This window comes from Squalius cephalus (assembly GCF_949319135.1).
Source record: "Squalius cephalus genome assembly, chromosome: 8".
Taxonomy (NCBI): domain Eukaryota; kingdom Metazoa; phylum Chordata; class Actinopteri; order Cypriniformes; family Leuciscidae; genus Squalius; species Squalius cephalus.
In genome coordinates this window covers 35,056,479-35,074,147 of record NC_137129.1, presented here as the reverse complement: position 1 = coordinate 35,074,147, position 17,669 = coordinate 35,056,479, and the positions used below count along the sequence as shown (strand labels likewise).

At 38.3% G+C, this 17,669-nt stretch overlaps 1 protein-coding gene across 5 annotated transcripts in view; it reads right to left on the bottom strand.

Moving 5' to 3' along the window:
- The window catches only part of oxr1b (oxidation resistance 1b), a 52,256-nt gene that overhangs the window by 3,167 nt on the left and 31,420 nt on the right, over positions 1 to 17,669 (bottom strand). For 2 of the 5 annotated variants that reach the window (XM_079878344.1, XM_079878346.1), the window contains 8 exons: positions 16,509 to 16,616; positions 15,484 to 15,600; positions 12,598 to 12,741; positions 11,331 to 11,515; positions 10,476 to 11,149; positions 9,147 to 9,315; positions 5,073 to 5,241; positions 1,879 to 1,959 (listed from right to left, as the gene is read on the bottom strand). In XM_079878344.1, coding sequence (XP_079734470.1) covers positions 1,879 to 1,959; positions 5,073 to 5,241; positions 9,147 to 9,315; positions 10,476 to 11,149; positions 11,331 to 11,515; positions 12,598 to 12,741; positions 15,484 to 15,600; positions 16,509 to 16,616 — 1,647 coding nt within the window. Of the gene's footprint in view, positions 1 to 1,878; positions 1,960 to 3,848; positions 4,043 to 5,072; positions 5,242 to 9,146; positions 9,316 to 10,475; positions 11,150 to 11,330; positions 11,516 to 12,597; positions 12,742 to 15,483; positions 15,601 to 16,508; positions 16,617 to 17,669 lie in introns of those variants that run through there. The other 3 variants (XM_079878345.1, XM_079878347.1, XM_079878348.1) reach the window with 2 other exon arrangements.

The window sequence follows — 17,669 nt, the reverse complement described above, 5'->3', positions numbered from 1 at the left end:
ACAGTATCATGTCCAGTCACAGAGGGCATCATAAACAGTACAGCTCAATAAAGGAGAAAGTCGCACTACAGGATGTGAGGAGTGAAGCTTACAGCGACACACATTTATCAGCCAAAAGAATCAGGCTTTAAATCTGGTAATGTGTGTTTCTACATCAGTACAACCTAACTGATGTAGACAGAGGAAGATGGATGGATGGAGATCAGAGAGATTTGGCCGGCAGGAGAATTTTACAAAGGGTTTTACTTTGGGAAGGCTTATCTTTCAGGTTAAGGAATGAAAAGTATAACTGTAGTTAAGCACAGGGATAAAGGTTAGCAGGAAAACAGGGTAGTTCCCCAACAGCAATGCAAACCAAGGCAAATATCCAAGGACCACATGACAATTTTCCATCCACAAACATCAGACTTGGAGCTGATATAGGTTTTTTTAGTATAGTTAGAACAATGTGTTCAATAAAGCCTTGCATTCTTGGATGTTTGCACTGTTTTCATGTTAGCAGGGAATAGGGTTAGCAAGACCTCATCAACACACTTTTTAGGAATGGTTTTTCCTTTAAAATCAACATGAAATGACACTCGCAATCCATTGTACGTCAATCATACGAGCTTGACCACTTATTTAATTCTGGCTTATGTAATAACTATTAGAAAGTCTGCATTTCCTACAACATTTACTTTCCAATAGTGCCTACATAGTTAAAGGGATAGTTCACCGAAAAATGAAAACTGTCATCAATTACTCACCCTCATGTCATTCCAAACCCATTAGACTTTCCCTTAATCTTGAGAACACAAATGGTCAGGTTTATATGCTAATAAAATCCTAAATTAATTTGATTCATCGTATAAAGCAATCATGTCTCTTTAAAAGACTTGAATTAAACTGCTTGATTCATTTAGTTTTTTTTACAATATCTTTATGAATGTTTTGAAGCTTCAGAGTTTTGGGTGAATAGACTTTCAATGGAAGGACAGAAATCGGAGATTTCATTAAAAAATACCTTCATTTGTGTTCTGAAGCTGAACAAAAGTCTTATGGATTTGGAAAAACATGAGTGGTGAGCAAATTATGACAATTTTCATTTTTGGGTGAACTAACCCCATTTACCATTAACACAGCCTTGGTGACATCAGGGGGAAAAGGTGGAGCAAATTATTATTGTTATAATCTAAAAAAGTAAATAATTGATATAATAATATAATTTATAATATAGTATAATTGTAAGTTATTACATTTTGATTTTGAAAAGTCATTCATATGGAACAAGATGCAGTGACGAATCAGACACAGTACCAATTTATTAATAAAGAAAATCGGTTTTATTGTAATTTCATGTTGACTTTAATAGTGTGATGAATACTGTCAGAACAAGCACTGCAGTCAAATGCATGGATACTTGATTAAACCCTTCTGAAAGGGGCTCTGGGGGACAGCATGTGACTAATTACTATCAAACTTTATTTGCTTTTTTACTGCTTCCTCATATTCAAGCCGTCGAAAACCCATCCTGTCATCCAGATATCCAATTTCAGTACTACTGCAGAAACTCTATCAGCCTTTAAGTGTCATCTCATATTAAAACGGCTGTATCTCAACTCAGGGCCAGTTTTATTATTCCACACTCCACATAAAGACCAGTGCAATCTGCTGATCAAGGGGAACAAATTCTGTAATACAGACAGTAATGCATTCTTACTTAGATCAAACAGTAGAATAGTCTTCTTTCATTCAATTTGTGAAAAATCTGATATTGGTAGAATCATACGTGATGATACTCTGACAGTAACTGTCAGCTCATGTTGTAGTTAATGTTCCTTGATCGGCAGACATGATGTGGCCTTTGTGATGGTTTGTGTGGAGTTGAGCGTGTGGCACCTGAAGACGTTTGCAGAGCGAGCGCAGGTCCTCACTCTTTAGAGCATCTATCCGCCGGTAATACTCAGTCACAGAAACTACCTAATGCACAGACAGAATAGTGGTGTTGCATGAGAAACAGCCCGACACCAAAGAATTAGCATGTTAGGGGACAGAAGTTACGTGACACACTTCTCTTCTGCTTAAAATGATCAATTGGAAATGGAGGAAGGGACATGTTAGTAAGATCAAGACATTTACTTTCTTTGCACAACCTAAATGAGAAGTCCAAAAACTGCAATATATAACCACCAAATGACTGAGAAAAACACTTTAATTCCCTCTTGACCCATGTGTTTACGCAGACAGCTGCAGTCAGGTCTCATGTGCCGCGAATCAGTTTAATCTAACAGGATTCACCTGACGAGATCAAACAGCACCATCTCAAAGACAGAAAAGACATCTGCAATGTCCACAGACCAGCTGCTCATTAGTATGTCATGCCGCAAAGCAACATAAAACAGTGTTTTCAAAGCTGAAATATAGAATTTTACACCATGACATGGGTGTAACAAGAGGTGTGGCTATGGGTCAGTTGTCTGCATACATTTTTTATCTGATATATTTACTATTTTGAAAGTATTATGCATTTATAAAGCATTTTTGCTCACATCTGCAATCCATTCCAGAGATATCACATAATAAAATGTAAGCATATGCATATAATACCTAAATAAGACCATGTAAATTCACTAACATAGGCTACAGCTGAAATTGTTTCATTAAAAAAAAAAAACATCACTCTTTTGTCCTCCTATAGATTTAAAGGAATAGTTCACTTAAAAAAAAAAAAGTTCTTTCATCATTTACTCACCCTCAAGTTGTTTCAAACCAGTATGAATTTCTTTCTTCTGCTGAACACAACATTTTGAAGAATGTCAGTAACCAAACAGCTGATGGACCCCATTGACTTCCATGGTATTTTTTTGTCCTATCATGGAGATCAGTAGGGTCCATAAACTGTCTCAAATATCTTCCTTTGTGCTCAGCAAAAGAAAGAAATTTATACAGGTTGAAACAACTTGAGGGGGAGTAAATGATGACAGAATTTTCATTTTTAAGTGAACTATTCCTTTAATTTGCCCACCCTCATATAACCAAATGCCCTAACCTAGAAATGCCATTGGGTTTAACTCCTACAAACAGAAGCATGCTTTAGCATTTATGCAATATATGCATAGGCTACAAGGCTAATGCTCTTAACATGTTTTTGCAGCTTTCATCATAAAAATAGCCAAGTTCAGGTTTTTTTCCAAGAGAGAGAAAAAAAGCTTTTCTCATGTAACTATAACAAGGAGGTCGTATTTCGATTTAAAATCGCCACTAATGAAAAATAACGTAATCGTGCGGTGCTGCAAAAAGCAGAAAAAAGTCAGTCTGTTTACATCGTCACGCGCCACAAGAGCGTTGCGTTTTCAACACTGATGTCAACAAGGTAAAATAGACTTGCGTTCAAAGAAACTAAACGCAGCGCAACGGAAATCTGTGCGTGCAGTTTCATTGCGATCCGATTAATTGTTATAAAAATAATAAAACAAAACTTTTAAAAGGTGACACTCGAAGCATTAATTTTTCATGTGGAAAAACTATCGACAAGGCGGTGGGTGTTGCGGTTTGATTAATTTATGTCTCATAAAATTGCAAAATTGCGTTTATCATATGGCACGCACGAGCTGAAAATAATATTTAACTTAACATTAGGCTACTACATATCGCACGGTATGCAACTGCATAGTATAAGTATGCTAGGCTACTGCAAAAAAGTGTCTGCACTGCAGACTTTACTGTCATGTTCAAATTACGTCAATTACTAAGCCTAGAAAGCTACAGCTGTTTGATACATAACCACACTCCACATGCATGTCAAGTGCACTTCAGCACAAGTCACTCATCCACACACAAACATTAGAAACACAGGGCTCGTTTTTTACCAGGCCAAAGCTGTATTTGGGCGTTAGCTGACATCCCTCCTTAATTCTTCTGGAGAAAAACATCACTTCTGCTGAAAGCCCAAGATATGCAGGTGTGTATCCAATATTTAGTATCCACGTGGACTCACTGAAGTACAGACACTTTTAGAAGTGAACTAGAGGCTTTGTGCTGTTTATATCCCACAGGGACCAATAGGATGACAGGCCAGCAGAAAAGCATGAACTCATGTGGCCTCCCCTCTGGCCAGCCCAGATAACAGGGCTTGAGTCATATTTTATAAATAATAGCCAAATAGCTATCTGGAAGATATTATAAATAAAAATGCATTTTTATGTAGCCTAGAAAAATGGCTTGCTGAGAGCTGGAAAAAATAAAATAAAAACAGGGCTTGATTATATATGTATATATGCTATCTATCATCACTATTGGGCAATTAACTATTGTTGTCTTTATCTTCTCCGTGGAGTTTTCACACTTTTTATCTTGACTTAAATGCATAATCCACATTTATCAGTCAGATGGTCTTGCTCACTGAAGTCTATAAGTGGTTTAAGAGGGATGATGAAATGATTGTGTCCATTTGCAGACAAACACTCAGTACAGTAACAGCCAAGCCAAACACACATTTCAACGAAAAGACATTACATACCAGTTCATCACATCCTTTGAAAGGAAAAGATGTCATTATGAACATAAGACACTGCAACAAGATATAAAATAGACATTGAAAATGACTGGCAACAGGAACAAGCATGCATTCAAACTCAATGTTATTATGTGCATAAACATGGTTGAAGAGGCTGAATAGGACAAAAATAAAAAGACACACATACACACACGGTCCAATGCTGCTGTGAATAACAGGCTCATGTGTTCGGGAGAGAACATAAACATCACGTAAGCATATTCATGATCACGTGTCTATGACAACACAACTGCGACAAAAACATCAGCCTAATTATTAAAGCCACACAATACACACATTTCAATTAAAAACACATGCATTAATTAACATCAGTATTAATATTTATGAAAATCAAATAAATCACATTATAAATAATTAAAATTATATTTAAATATATTGCATGAATGCATAAAATACTTTCTAGGTTTTTAGTCATAAACTACTAGAATTGACAATTAATAGATGATTAATCTATTATTTATTTATATGTATTATTACAGGTTAAGGCTTGTTATCTTACAGTAGTTGTTGTTCATACCTCCCAGTCCTTGAACGTGATATCAGGCACTGGTTTGTCGTGCTCCCCGCTCTCAGCATCCTGGTTCTTTTTAACCACTACAAACCCAGGCTCTCGGGTCACTCCGCTCAGCCCTTCACCGTACACATCAGGCGTCCACTGGACAAAGAACGCATACAGGTGGTCCGACCTACAGGAAACACACAAAATAGGTAAAGGGTTTATTTGGTGTAGATCCTAATACTTTAAAATGAGATGTTTTCTAGTTGCCCATTAATAAAATACTGTGCTCCAGTGTCCTTGACTGTTAGATGTGTTTTTTACTAAATTAAAAATAAAAGGAAGCCTCTGGAGCTGAAATTCAGATACGGTAATAGGAGTTTCGTTTCCGACACATGCTGCGAGCGGTAGACCAATCACAACAGACTGGGCCGTCTGACCAATCAGAGCAGAATATTCTAGCGGGAAGGAGGGGTTTAGAGAGATTGAATCTCAAACTAACCGTTTTCAGACACTTTGAGAAATAAGGTGATGTGCAATGTATATTGTGAGAAAATTAAAGTGTTTTTTGATATTGGATGCATGTTAACCTAGGAGACCTCCAAAACTAAATTAGGAACCCTTTAAAATAGCACAATAGGAGCACTTTAAAAAAATGTGCATGGATAAGTCATGGAAATCTCTATAGTATCTCTACAGGATAGGATAGGACTTTTTCTAGTGTTTCTTATTTTAGTCAGAAAGTGTAGGAACCTTGTGTAAAGCGCCATACATTATAATACAAATGTTTTGTATAAACAACTTAAAATAGGGTCCAAGTCTATACTGACATCTAAATCAACCACAATGCATGTCTGTAGTCTGATATACCACTTTCCTTGATTGCTCTGTTCAATTTATAATGGTATATTTCAACAGCAACTTATAGGTGATTACGCCATGTTGACAGTGATGAAACCCTGTCCTGTAAGTCCTGCTAGCAAATGGCTCTGATGTTGAGAGATCATTTACAAAGAACTGCAACCATAAACACACACATACAGACATGCACAAGCTCAGACACACATATATAGGCCTGCACACGATGACCTGGCCATGGAGAGATTTGGACCAGGCGACTCATGAGGACATGCGGTAAAGCTTACAGCCTATGAGACGTACGTAAACGTGTTTTCCAGCTAACATGGCTAACATTCACTTTGTGGTTCAAAAATGATAAAATGGACCATTGTCATATCTCAAATGGATCATGAGACTGGCCACCAAACTGGGTCAGATAACAGTAGAGCAGTTATTTGTGCTGGCCTTCCCATAGCCACATCTCTGATACTTAATGAGACATCTTATCCATGGATGCAACTCTGGCACGAACGCAAACACGGTTTGTGTGAGTTTAATAGGTCAAGATGGAGGTCCTGAACCATGTGTGAACTATAGAACTCTCAAATACAAAGTTAAATCACAAAAACCAAGCATGCAAACATATTACGTTATATAACACCATAGGTCAAATGAGCGGAAATGTCAGTAGACTAAACAAAGTCAAACAGACACAGGGTGAAATTACGCTTTTTCACACATCTCAGAAAGCAAACGTCAGACAGAACGCAAACGTTACGCAGTACAAAGCAACTTTTTAAACGTCATATTTGATTTCCTTTTATGATCATAAATATGGAATCACTCTCATCTGTTCGCGATTATGTAGTTTTAGCTAATTATATTGATTTATTGCTCCAGGAAAAACCTTAATCTATGCATAATTCAGTTTGGAGATGAAAACACACATATGCAGCATGCAAATCTCTCTTAAATCTGTCTGACTGTGGCTGAATAGCTGTATTATACAGAAGTAACAGATTCTGTGACGGATTACATAAGGCTTTGCTATTGAACATTCAGATTAGTAGGTCAGGTAATTAGCCTCAGTCATTTCTAGAGTCACCAGATAGATCTCATTCCCAGAAAGACTAAAGGACTGACATAGGATAAACGAGCAGATTCATGTACTTATATTCTTAATAATAAGCACAAGCTATCCCTCATGTCATGGTAAATATAATAGAGCTGCTGTGCAAACACTCCCGGCTCAGGTCACCAAGACCATATATTGAAACCCTCGCTTACTGTTTTGACATCACATGTATAAAGTTTAGCCAATATTTAAAGAGGCTTCAAGGAGGACTTACAAGTTAAGCAGCAAAAACAATCCATTTAGGATCATAGACGGTGAAAAAATTATAACTAAATCTAAATTTTTTGTGCATGAAAATACACTAATATAAGTGGACTTCAAAAATTTGGGGTTGTTAAAATTGTCAATAATTTTTTGAACGAAGTCTCTTATGTTCACCAGGGCTGCATTTATTTGATCAACAATATTGTGACGTATTATTACAATTTAAAACTGAATTATAAAAATATAATGTGAATTGAAAATAATGATTCAAAAAGAATTAAATTCTGCAGTAAAGCAGCTCTAAAAAGACAATAGTACACAGTCATTGTTCAACTGAAATCAGAGCATCAAATATGAAATTAATTAATTTCAGTTATAAAACAGTTCTGCAGAAACCGCGATGTCATCATCATCCAGCTCAGTTCAGTTCTCATCCAATACTGTCAGTGAAGTCAAATCAATAATATTGCTGAATACTAAGTGTCCCCAACTAAGCAAGCCAGAGGCGACAGTGGCAAGGAACCCAAACTCCATCAGGTGACAGAAATGGAGAAACCAGACTGGGGTTACTGGTGGGCTATGGGTGGGCATAGTGATTGTGATTTCGCTTAGTTAGTGATATAGTTTTATAGTGTACTCGGTTTTGCTCTCTCTCCTCTTCTGCTTTGTTTTTGTTTAAATTTTTCCTTGTTGCGGCTGCTCACAGCAAATCACACTGCGGTTTATTAGGTGCTTTAGTGCTTAAAGGAGAACTCGGCAACTCTAGCGAACTCTAGTCACTTCTTCGCTGATTTTTCCTTTTGTTGTCGCATGTTTTCCCCATGAGCTCCCCCTACAGCTGTGGGGGGGCGTATATTTCACAACACGGTCGTAAAAAACTCACTTGCGGCGTCCTCCTCCCCCTCTCTACCGCTGCTCATGTGCGCTCGTTCTCGTTCTCGCTTCTCACGAGACTTCCAATTTCTATCTTGCCGGGACGGTAGTCCCCAAGTTGCAAGGTTGGTTTTCCGCCTGGGAACGCTGGGGGGAGCGGGGAAAGTCACCAATATCACCAGAACAGCGTTGTTTAACCATCCAAATGATTTCTAGACAGTTTTATTAAGTTAAAAAAGTTACCAAGTTCTCCTTTAAAGGGATACTTCACCGATTAGCATTAAGCTTTGTATCAGTAGAAACCCGGTAGAATTTTCGAATGACCGTGCTTCCCTCCCTCATGTCCCCCTGAGACCAGAGATTTCTGTATTGTGTGTCTGGAAAAAAACCTCAGATGACGCAAAAATCATCATTTCACATCATTGGAGGCTTTTTTGGCCAGAGGCTCGAGACTACAGCCAGTAGGAGGAGCTAGTTCCACATGTTTTCAACCTGCCCATAGAGGTTGGGATCTCACGATAAAACGGCGTCTTTTCAGTTTCGAGTCGACTATTAGCCTAGTTGTATCATTTCTTCTGATACTGCCCTCTGTAACCGGTAGGCGTGGCTTGGGAGTGGCCTCGTATGGCAGCGAAGCAAGTGCATTCTGGGAGTTGTTGTCTTTCATCCACATGAGCCAAAAATACATTTTCTGGCTTTTCTCAGTCTAGAAGGCACCAACTTCTAAAATAATTTCACATTTCTACTACATAAATGCCCCAATTTAAATACACATTCATCTTTCCAGTGGTGAAATATCCCTTTAAGTCATGGGTGCAGGGACCGGTCTATCAAAAAAAAAAATTTCTTCCAAAATTAAGCTGGTTGAAAAACATGGGGCAAAACAAATATTCTGGCCCACCCATCATCCACTTTTTAAAGCATGTTTTAAAAAACATCCTACACCTGGGTCTGGAGCAGTAAATCAGTAAATAATTCCATTTTGACAGAACAGGAAGGTGACATTTAAAGTGGAGTGCAGCCAAACTGGGAAGAGCACTGACCTCTCAGAAGGAACAGCGAACCAGTACTCGTGCTTCCTGTCTCTTTGGGCGTACTGCAGCATTGAGGCACTGGCGTGGGAGACAAAGGTCTTCCGCATGGCTCTGCCAACACGCAGGCACAGGAACTTGTGCGACTTGGACTTCTCCTTGCCTTTGGGCAACGGCACCACTGGGAAAGGAAACAAACAGCACAACTGCACCTGTTTTTCATAGTCATCTCAGCGTGTTAAACTAAAACATGAATCTTGCATCCCATTTTGATTAATCTACATTGTAGCATATTTATGCACGCTGGATGCAGCATATGCTAAATAAGCTGTCATGTTGAGTGAGCTGATGTTATTAGTGTGCTGGAGAGAAATAAATAAATGGAACAAATTAAATCTGTGGATCTCCTGCTAGACTAACTGAAAATGTGTCTTTCAGCATATTTTTTAGGGCCACATCCTCATTAGACTGCAGCAGTGATACAGCAGGATCAAATGGAGGCTGACACTTCGATATATTTGTAAGTTATGTTATGTCATCAAGGATTGGCTATCTTTTATTCAAGCAATATCCTTGGGGAAAGAGAGAGCGAGCTACAATAAGAAATAAGCTTAAAGTCAACATGAAACATTGCAACTCATTTTACTTGCATTTTCTATGTTCGAAGTTCAGAGTAAAACAAAGAAAAAGTAAGAAGGGACTTTTTTTAAAATCCTTTCTGAAAAATTTCTCCATCAATAGCATCTTGATATTTCCCACTACTTTTTCAGATTTATCACTACTTGGTATTTTTGCTGTAGGCTTTAGAGATGCACTCAAACTTCGATGTTATGGTTATGGTATATACTGTATATATATGTAACACTTTACAATAAGGTTCATTAGTTAACATTAGCTAACTACATTGGTTAACATGATCTAATAATGAACTGCACTTATACAGCATTTATTAATCTTTGTTAATGTTAATTTCAACATTTACTAATACTTTATTAAACTCTTGTTAACATTAGTTAATGCACTGTGAACTACCATGAACAAATAATAATTGTATTGCTCATGGTTAGTTCATGTTAGTTAATACATTACCTAATGTTAACTAATGAACCTTATTATAGTGTTACCATACATAAATATATACATATAAACAAAATAAATAAAAACATAAAAATAAATATACTTTAAAAGTACATATTTCACTATATATGGACCAAATTTTAATGACAGAATATAAAGAATGGTGTTTTTCGTGAACTGATGAATCAGGTACAAATAAGATCATGTAATGGTGTCAAATTTGATTTCATGTTGACTTAAACACATGTGCTAACAGTAGGTTACCTTCCTCTGTACTCTGTCCCTCATCTGCTCCAAGCTCAATAGCTGGTGTGAAATCATTGGAAATCTTTTGTTCTCCTTCCTTCATATCACTGGTGGATTGCATAGTCTGAGCTTCCACGCTCTTCTGTGACTCATGGGCTTTTGCAAAATTCTCAACAGCCACAGTGTCCGAACAAAGCGACTCAGATGTGGTGCGGGATTTGGCCTCATCTGCAGGTTGGTCCCTCACTGCATTCTCCAGAACGTTCTCAGACAGCACCTCAGTGGATAAACCTGTGGCATTCAGACTCGACTCAATGCCACCATCACTCCATCCTCTTCCCTCCGTTCCTGTATTTTGTACAGCTTCTTTTACATCCTTTCTGTCAGCCATTGAAGGTTCTTCAGTGGTCGTGGTGGCCTGGTTGATGGTTTGCACAGATTCAGAAGACGCACCAGAGGACTTTATCGGCTGCAGCTCGTCGGAAGATGTTGCAAGGGGATCGTCGCGGACTGGAGAAAGTTCTGACTCGGTAAAAACGTCTTCGGACAGAGAAGCTTCCGTGCTGCGAGGGGCCGTACTAGTGCTGTCGTTGCCCGTCTCACGGATTCGGTGTGCCGCATCGCCTGCATTGAGACGTGGTGCCCTCTTCAGATGGCTTACCTCAGGTATTGAAGGCTCAAGCTCTAGATCTCTGGGTTGACAAAAAAAAAACATGACACAATTACTTGCATTTCCCCGCTAACGTGATCAAAGTGGTTGTTATCATGTTGCTATGCAGTTGCTAGAGTAATCTAGGGGGTTGCTAGGGTGCTGTCTGATCAAATAGGAGCAATTATCAAATCTGTAGCAAAACTGATGTGCAAGTAACTTACGGTGGCACGAGCTCTCTGACCCTAATGTCGGTGATCTCCCTGCACATGGCTGCGGACTGCACCTCCTCCAGCGGGCACATGATCCCGTACTCCTCACATCCTCGCTCCTGCACCAGCCGGTCCAACTTATGAGGGTCAAACATGACGTTGTTTGGAGTTACCAGAAGCACACCACTTACTATACCCTAAAAGATTGAGAACAGAGGAGAAAGATGGCAATGCCAAATCAGTAGACCATACACTACTCTTTTACATGTCTAGGCATGATCATCACAGTAAAGATCAGTACATATTGTTATTGTATATTGATTATTCTTGCCACAAACCATCAACTTAGACAGGAAGAGATCAACATGAAATGCAACCAATGTTTTGGATTTGGTTTTCATGTACTGTTTAGGGGTGAATCTGAAATCAGTGATACCACAATAATAGGTCAGCATGGAAAATGTAGCCTATATGAGTGATTGCTCAGAAAAGACTGTAAAAATTTGTAAAAATGTTTGTAGACTTCGTGATCATAATTTCTGTCCGTCCAAAAGTAACAAGTACCATATATTTCACAGACATAATCAAAGTGGAATATGTATTTATTTATTTTGCAATATTATTCATTTTAATGCATTTTGAAACAATGCCAAGTACACATGCTAGAGCAGAATTTTTTTTTTTTATAAATAAAATGTATTTATCTAAATATTGATATACTTACAGCACTAAATGTTCAGAAATATATAAGTACATTAATACATTAAATGTTCAGAAAAAATATATACATACAAAATACATATACCTGTATATATATATATATATACACACACACACACACACACACACACACACATACATTCGTATTTATTTATGTTTTTCCTGAACATACACACTACTGTTCAAAAGTTAGGTAAGATTTTCAAATATATATTTTTATATATTTTTTACATTTCTTCTCTTTATCAATGGTGAAAACAGTTGTGCTGCTTAATATTTTTGTGGAAACCGTGACACATTTTTGTTCAGGACTCTTTGATGAATAAGAACAGTATTTGAAATTTAAACTTTTGTAACAAGGTTAAAGTCTTTACAGTCTCTTTTGATCAATTTAATGCATCCGTGCAAATTTCATTTCAATTGGGTATTAAGTTCTATGGTAGTGTATATATTTCTAATACAACCTCTAACAAACAAATGTGGCAAATTTTGGTAAATCCAGTGACTAGTAACAATCAGTGCGCCCAACTAACAGAATCTGTTCACAGAAATCACTCACCTTGCCATCTGTGATGTATTTGCAATTCATTTTAAGGAACTTTTCCGTAAGAGCCTCTTCTTCCTCGGAGGTGGATGACACCACTCTGGCCGGTCGTGGGGGCCCGTGACATATGCTGTGTCTCCGGTGGACATCATCTGAGTCCTGGTGGGATGAAGATGGTGTGAGAAACAGCTCAATCAGTGGTAGCCCTCGCCACATCACACTGAATATCGGCCAACCTTGAGCTCATGGTACGTCCTCTAACACCCACACCCACATATAAACACACACACACACACACAGTCATCATAACAAGGAGGCTTGGAAATAACAACCCATTAAGGCATAAGGTAGATCCCTTGAGGGCTCTCTGCTATAAGAAGGCTGACAGGCGGAAACCAAGGAGACTGAGGCAGGTTTCCTAACATGATTCTGCACCGGTTGAGTGACTGTCAGCATCTTTGTGTGTTTGTATGTGTGTGAGCTCATTATAGGACAAGAAAAAGAAAAGCCACCGCTCACTTGGTGCTGACACAATAATACAGATCTAATGATTATAAAAAGTTACTTTTAGCTTTACAAAATTTCACATGCATTGCAGCAGAATCCTGAGCTATTACTCTTGGATTTGAGCTAAAATTGCAAATACGGAACACACGTTTGACTCCTCGCTCAACATATTTCAACTTCTCACACAAAGAGCTCTGTGAAACAAGAGCACACTGCAACCTCTTATAACTTAAACAAACATCACTTGCTCATTTAACACTAATAAAAGAAAACCAGGTTGTTTACTGGAGTTCACAACCAAGCAAGTGACGCACACATAGAAACTGAATTGTTATTTAAGTAGTCTACTAACTGTATATGTGACCCTGGACCACAAAACTTTCCATTGATGTATGGTCTGTTAGGATAGGACAATATTTGGCCGAGATACAACTATTTGAAAATATGGAATCTGAGGGTGCAAAAAAATCAAAACATTGAGAAAATCACCTTTAAAGTTGTCCATTTATGTTCGTGATTCTGCTGCATTCACTCACAAAAATTAAATGTTTTACATGTTTATGGTAGGAAATTTACAAAATATCTTCATGGAACATGATCTTTGCTTAATATCCTAATGATTTTTGGCATAAAAGAAAAATCGATAATTTTGACCCATACAATGTTTTGTTGGCTATTGCCACGAATACACCCGTGCGACATGTGACTGGTTTTGTGATCCAGGGTCACATATATACAACTAAATTTGGCCCTCAACAGTAAACATAACCAGCAAAAAATTCTCATGTGTAAAACTGCAACTGATAGACCATGATGGCCCAACACATGAATATTACATGTGTACAGACTGTAGACAAGTATATAAATGTATGGCTGCTGTGACTGACTGCACAGTTTAGATGCACTCCACTGTGTATGAATAATCAGCAAAAAAAGCCAGCACTGAGTTACATGAATATTGCATGAATTCATGTGTTTTCATGTAATGTGCTGACAATGTAACAGTCAATTCCCCAGCCTATTACAACTACAGGGATATGAATGCGCATTCTTATTTGTGAGATGCATGTTGATACCTGAATACATTTGAAGTTAGAATAAGCATGTGCTTGCTTTATCTATTGATGACTCATGAGGAAATGCAATCATGAAACCCCTGAATCTCTGGCACTGGGCAGCGGGACCAGTAAATCCATGACCATATGGAGCCGGAACTACACACTGAGTCACACACTAATCCAACAGAGGTGACACAATCCATTTGGCAACCTCAAAATGGCAGCCCAGGACATAAATTAGACCTTTAAACCACACAAGAACAGATGAGAGCTTAAAAGTAGCCATGGCGATCTTTCCAAGATATCTTCCTTCTTATTTGTCATCAACTAGGGACAAACATAGCCGAGAGGAATGCAGTTTGTCTGAATACAACAATTACTGGAATCTCTGGCTTCATAGAGGAATAACAGCTGTGCCCAAAAGGCAAATTCATCGCCACCCCCTTGTGGACACAAAACTATCTGAGCCTAAAATTAAAGAAACAGTCCACCCAAACTCAACATCATGATGTTTGTAACATGCATGAATGGAATATCTTTTAAGAACTTGCAGGTTATTTTTTCATAGATTTATAATTGATGGGAATGGAGTTTCAAACACACAAGCATAAAGAATTACACATAAGTTGTGCGTTATACAGTAGGTCAAGTCTAGAATTTTAAAGGGGCGGCAAAAAAGAAGTAAAAATGTCTGAAGCATGTAAAGGAGTATGGCCACTGATTTGGATCTCTTGTCCAATTTAATTTGACAGGCTTAGCGACTACAAATTAAAAAGCTGGTTAAAGCAAATGGAAAATAATTGAATCGATGTAAAAATGCAAGCTATGCAAAATGATAGTCCATGGCACTTCTGTTTCACTTCACATGGTCTACTGCATAAATGTAGACATAGAGCATTAGTGTGAAATGATCCGAGCAGTTTCACTTAATAACTTGCTGGTTTTTCAGCTGAGTAAGTCTTCTTATTATACTGAACAGCCCTTAATGAAACTCAACTTATTACATGGATTATTGAATTTCCCCATCCCCGTTCCAAATCATGGAAAAATATGCTTATACACCACAATGAGCTAAAAGATCTTTAGTCTTCACAATAGAAAGGTACATAAAACAATGCATGCTCAAGGGTCAAAACGCATATGCGGTGAACAATATAAAAAGCGATTCTTCTTGCTTGAGTAACAAGTTGTGCGAAACTGAGCAGACCTTGGCAAGCAAAATCATTTAATCATATACATGTGCAATTTAAAACAATGATAAAGGACAAATATAAGCCTGTTCTGTTGCTATACGATCCCCCTGAAAGCTGTGGATGAAGATTGAGGTGGCACTTACTGTGGTGGCCTTCTCGAGATCAGCCTCTGAAGAGGTGAGGGAGAGGGGGCTGATGGGACTGAGGGAGGGAGAGCTTTCTGCACTGGAGATGTATTCCGGGTCAGGGACATACAGCACCTGAAGAGCAAGACACACTCAGAATTTAGATTTATATCATCTCACATGCAAACAGCAATGGCTTTTAGCCAACTCAAATGAATGAAATCAGTGAATTGAAACAAGACGACAGCTAGCTTGATCTCCAACAATACCAAATGACAAAAGAAAGCAGAGAGCCTGAATTACCATTCAAAACTCAGCAAAGAAGCGGTTTACTGAACAAATAGAATTTATATTCTTCTACAAAAGATGCAGTTCTTTTTTCCGGGACATTTCCCCCGTTTCCATTCTTACCCTGAGGATCACGATATCTCTGCTCATTAATGTGAAACTGTGGAGGCACCAAGATGAATTTGCTGCTTAAGGGGATAGTTCCCCCAAAAATAAAAATTCTGTCATCATTTACTCACCCTCAAGTTGTTTCAAACCTGTATGAAATTCTTCAGCTGAACATATTATTTTTTTCCATACTATGGAAGCCAGTGGGGCCCATTGACTGTTTGGTTACCGACATTCTTTGGAACAACTAGAGCAGGGATGGGCAACTTCGGTCCTGGAGGGCCAATGTCCTACAGAGTTTAGCTCCAACCCTAATCAAACACACTTGAACAAGCTAATCAATGTCCTCAGGATTACTAGAACGTTACAGGCAGGTGATTTTTTCAGGGTTGGAGCTAAACTCTGTAGGACAGTGGCCCTCCAGGACCGAAGTTGCCCATCCCTGAACTAGAGGGTGAGTAAATGATGAAAGAATGTTCATTTTTGGGTAAACTATCCCTTTAAGAAGGCATTTGAATTTCGAGGTGGCACATTTTATTTTTACCTTACTCCTACTACACTAGATACCGGGAAAAGCAATTGACTGGAACAGAGTTCAGCTGGACATAGAGACCATCTGCTCTGAAAATTACTACACCATACAGTACCTTGCCAGGAACCACAGCGCGAGAGAAGAGTTTGTTGAGCTGGACGAGCTCGTTGGGAGTCGTGTCAAACTTCAACGCAATGCTGTTGAGTGTGTCTCGAGACTCCACCTAGGCACACAAAAACAAAAGTTAGATATCATTTTATTAGCTAAAAAAAGTTCTAAAATCAAGACATCCGCTTCCAAGTAACACGGCTGACTAAGCATTTGAATCTGTTGGAACAGCAAATCAAGGCCCCAGAGAAAACCATCCAATGCATTTTATGAGACGTCCACCTTTAACAGAACGCATCTAAAATTACTGTTCCCTTTGTCTCCTATCCATCTGAAAAAAAGTGTACAATTAAAAAGAAAACAGCATTATTTTATTTTCGTAATTGCTACATTCATCCAGTGTGTAATATATGTAAAATACAAAATAAAAGTCCAAATAAATAAACCCACAGCTAAAATGTGACAGTTTAAATGTGATTTTGTCCATTTAAACTTAATGGGTATGTCCAAAAAACATAGTGAGATGCATAACTAAACAGCTTTATATAAGCTCTAACTCACCAGGTGTTAAATCAATATCTTTTTGATGGTTTGATTGTGGCTGAAGCCAGAGCGCTAACCTTCTCTCAACATACAATATCTGTCCTTCAATGCCATGGGGAGATGAATGCAAATAGCATTCAAGAATCTCTGAATCTCTAAATGTCAGGTTAAACACACAAAAGAGCGCACAGAGGGACGTAGAGAGGCACGGCTTCGTGATGACCACCGAGTCTGAAAAGCTTTGAGAAATATCTCGACCCATAAAAACAAAAGCATCTTTGTGCCACAAAAGATGTTTGACAAATGATTTGAAGAAACATAACATCTATAGAAATTACATATCATAAAAAAGCATTCAGTTATTATCTCGAGACACACATTATAATTCAGCACATTCAGAATGCATGATGCATGAGTGTGTTTACTGCAATGGCGACGGTGAGGAATTCATCCTCTGGTGGCTCCTTGCAGTTGCAAGATACGACATTTGTATGTTTTGATAAATCCCCAGGTGGCAGGATCTCAGATCACCGGATCACTCAGTCACCTGATCCAAATCATTGATTCTCATTGGGTATCGCTTACAGTCCAACAGCCGGACATAAATAATTGAGAGCCATCTCTC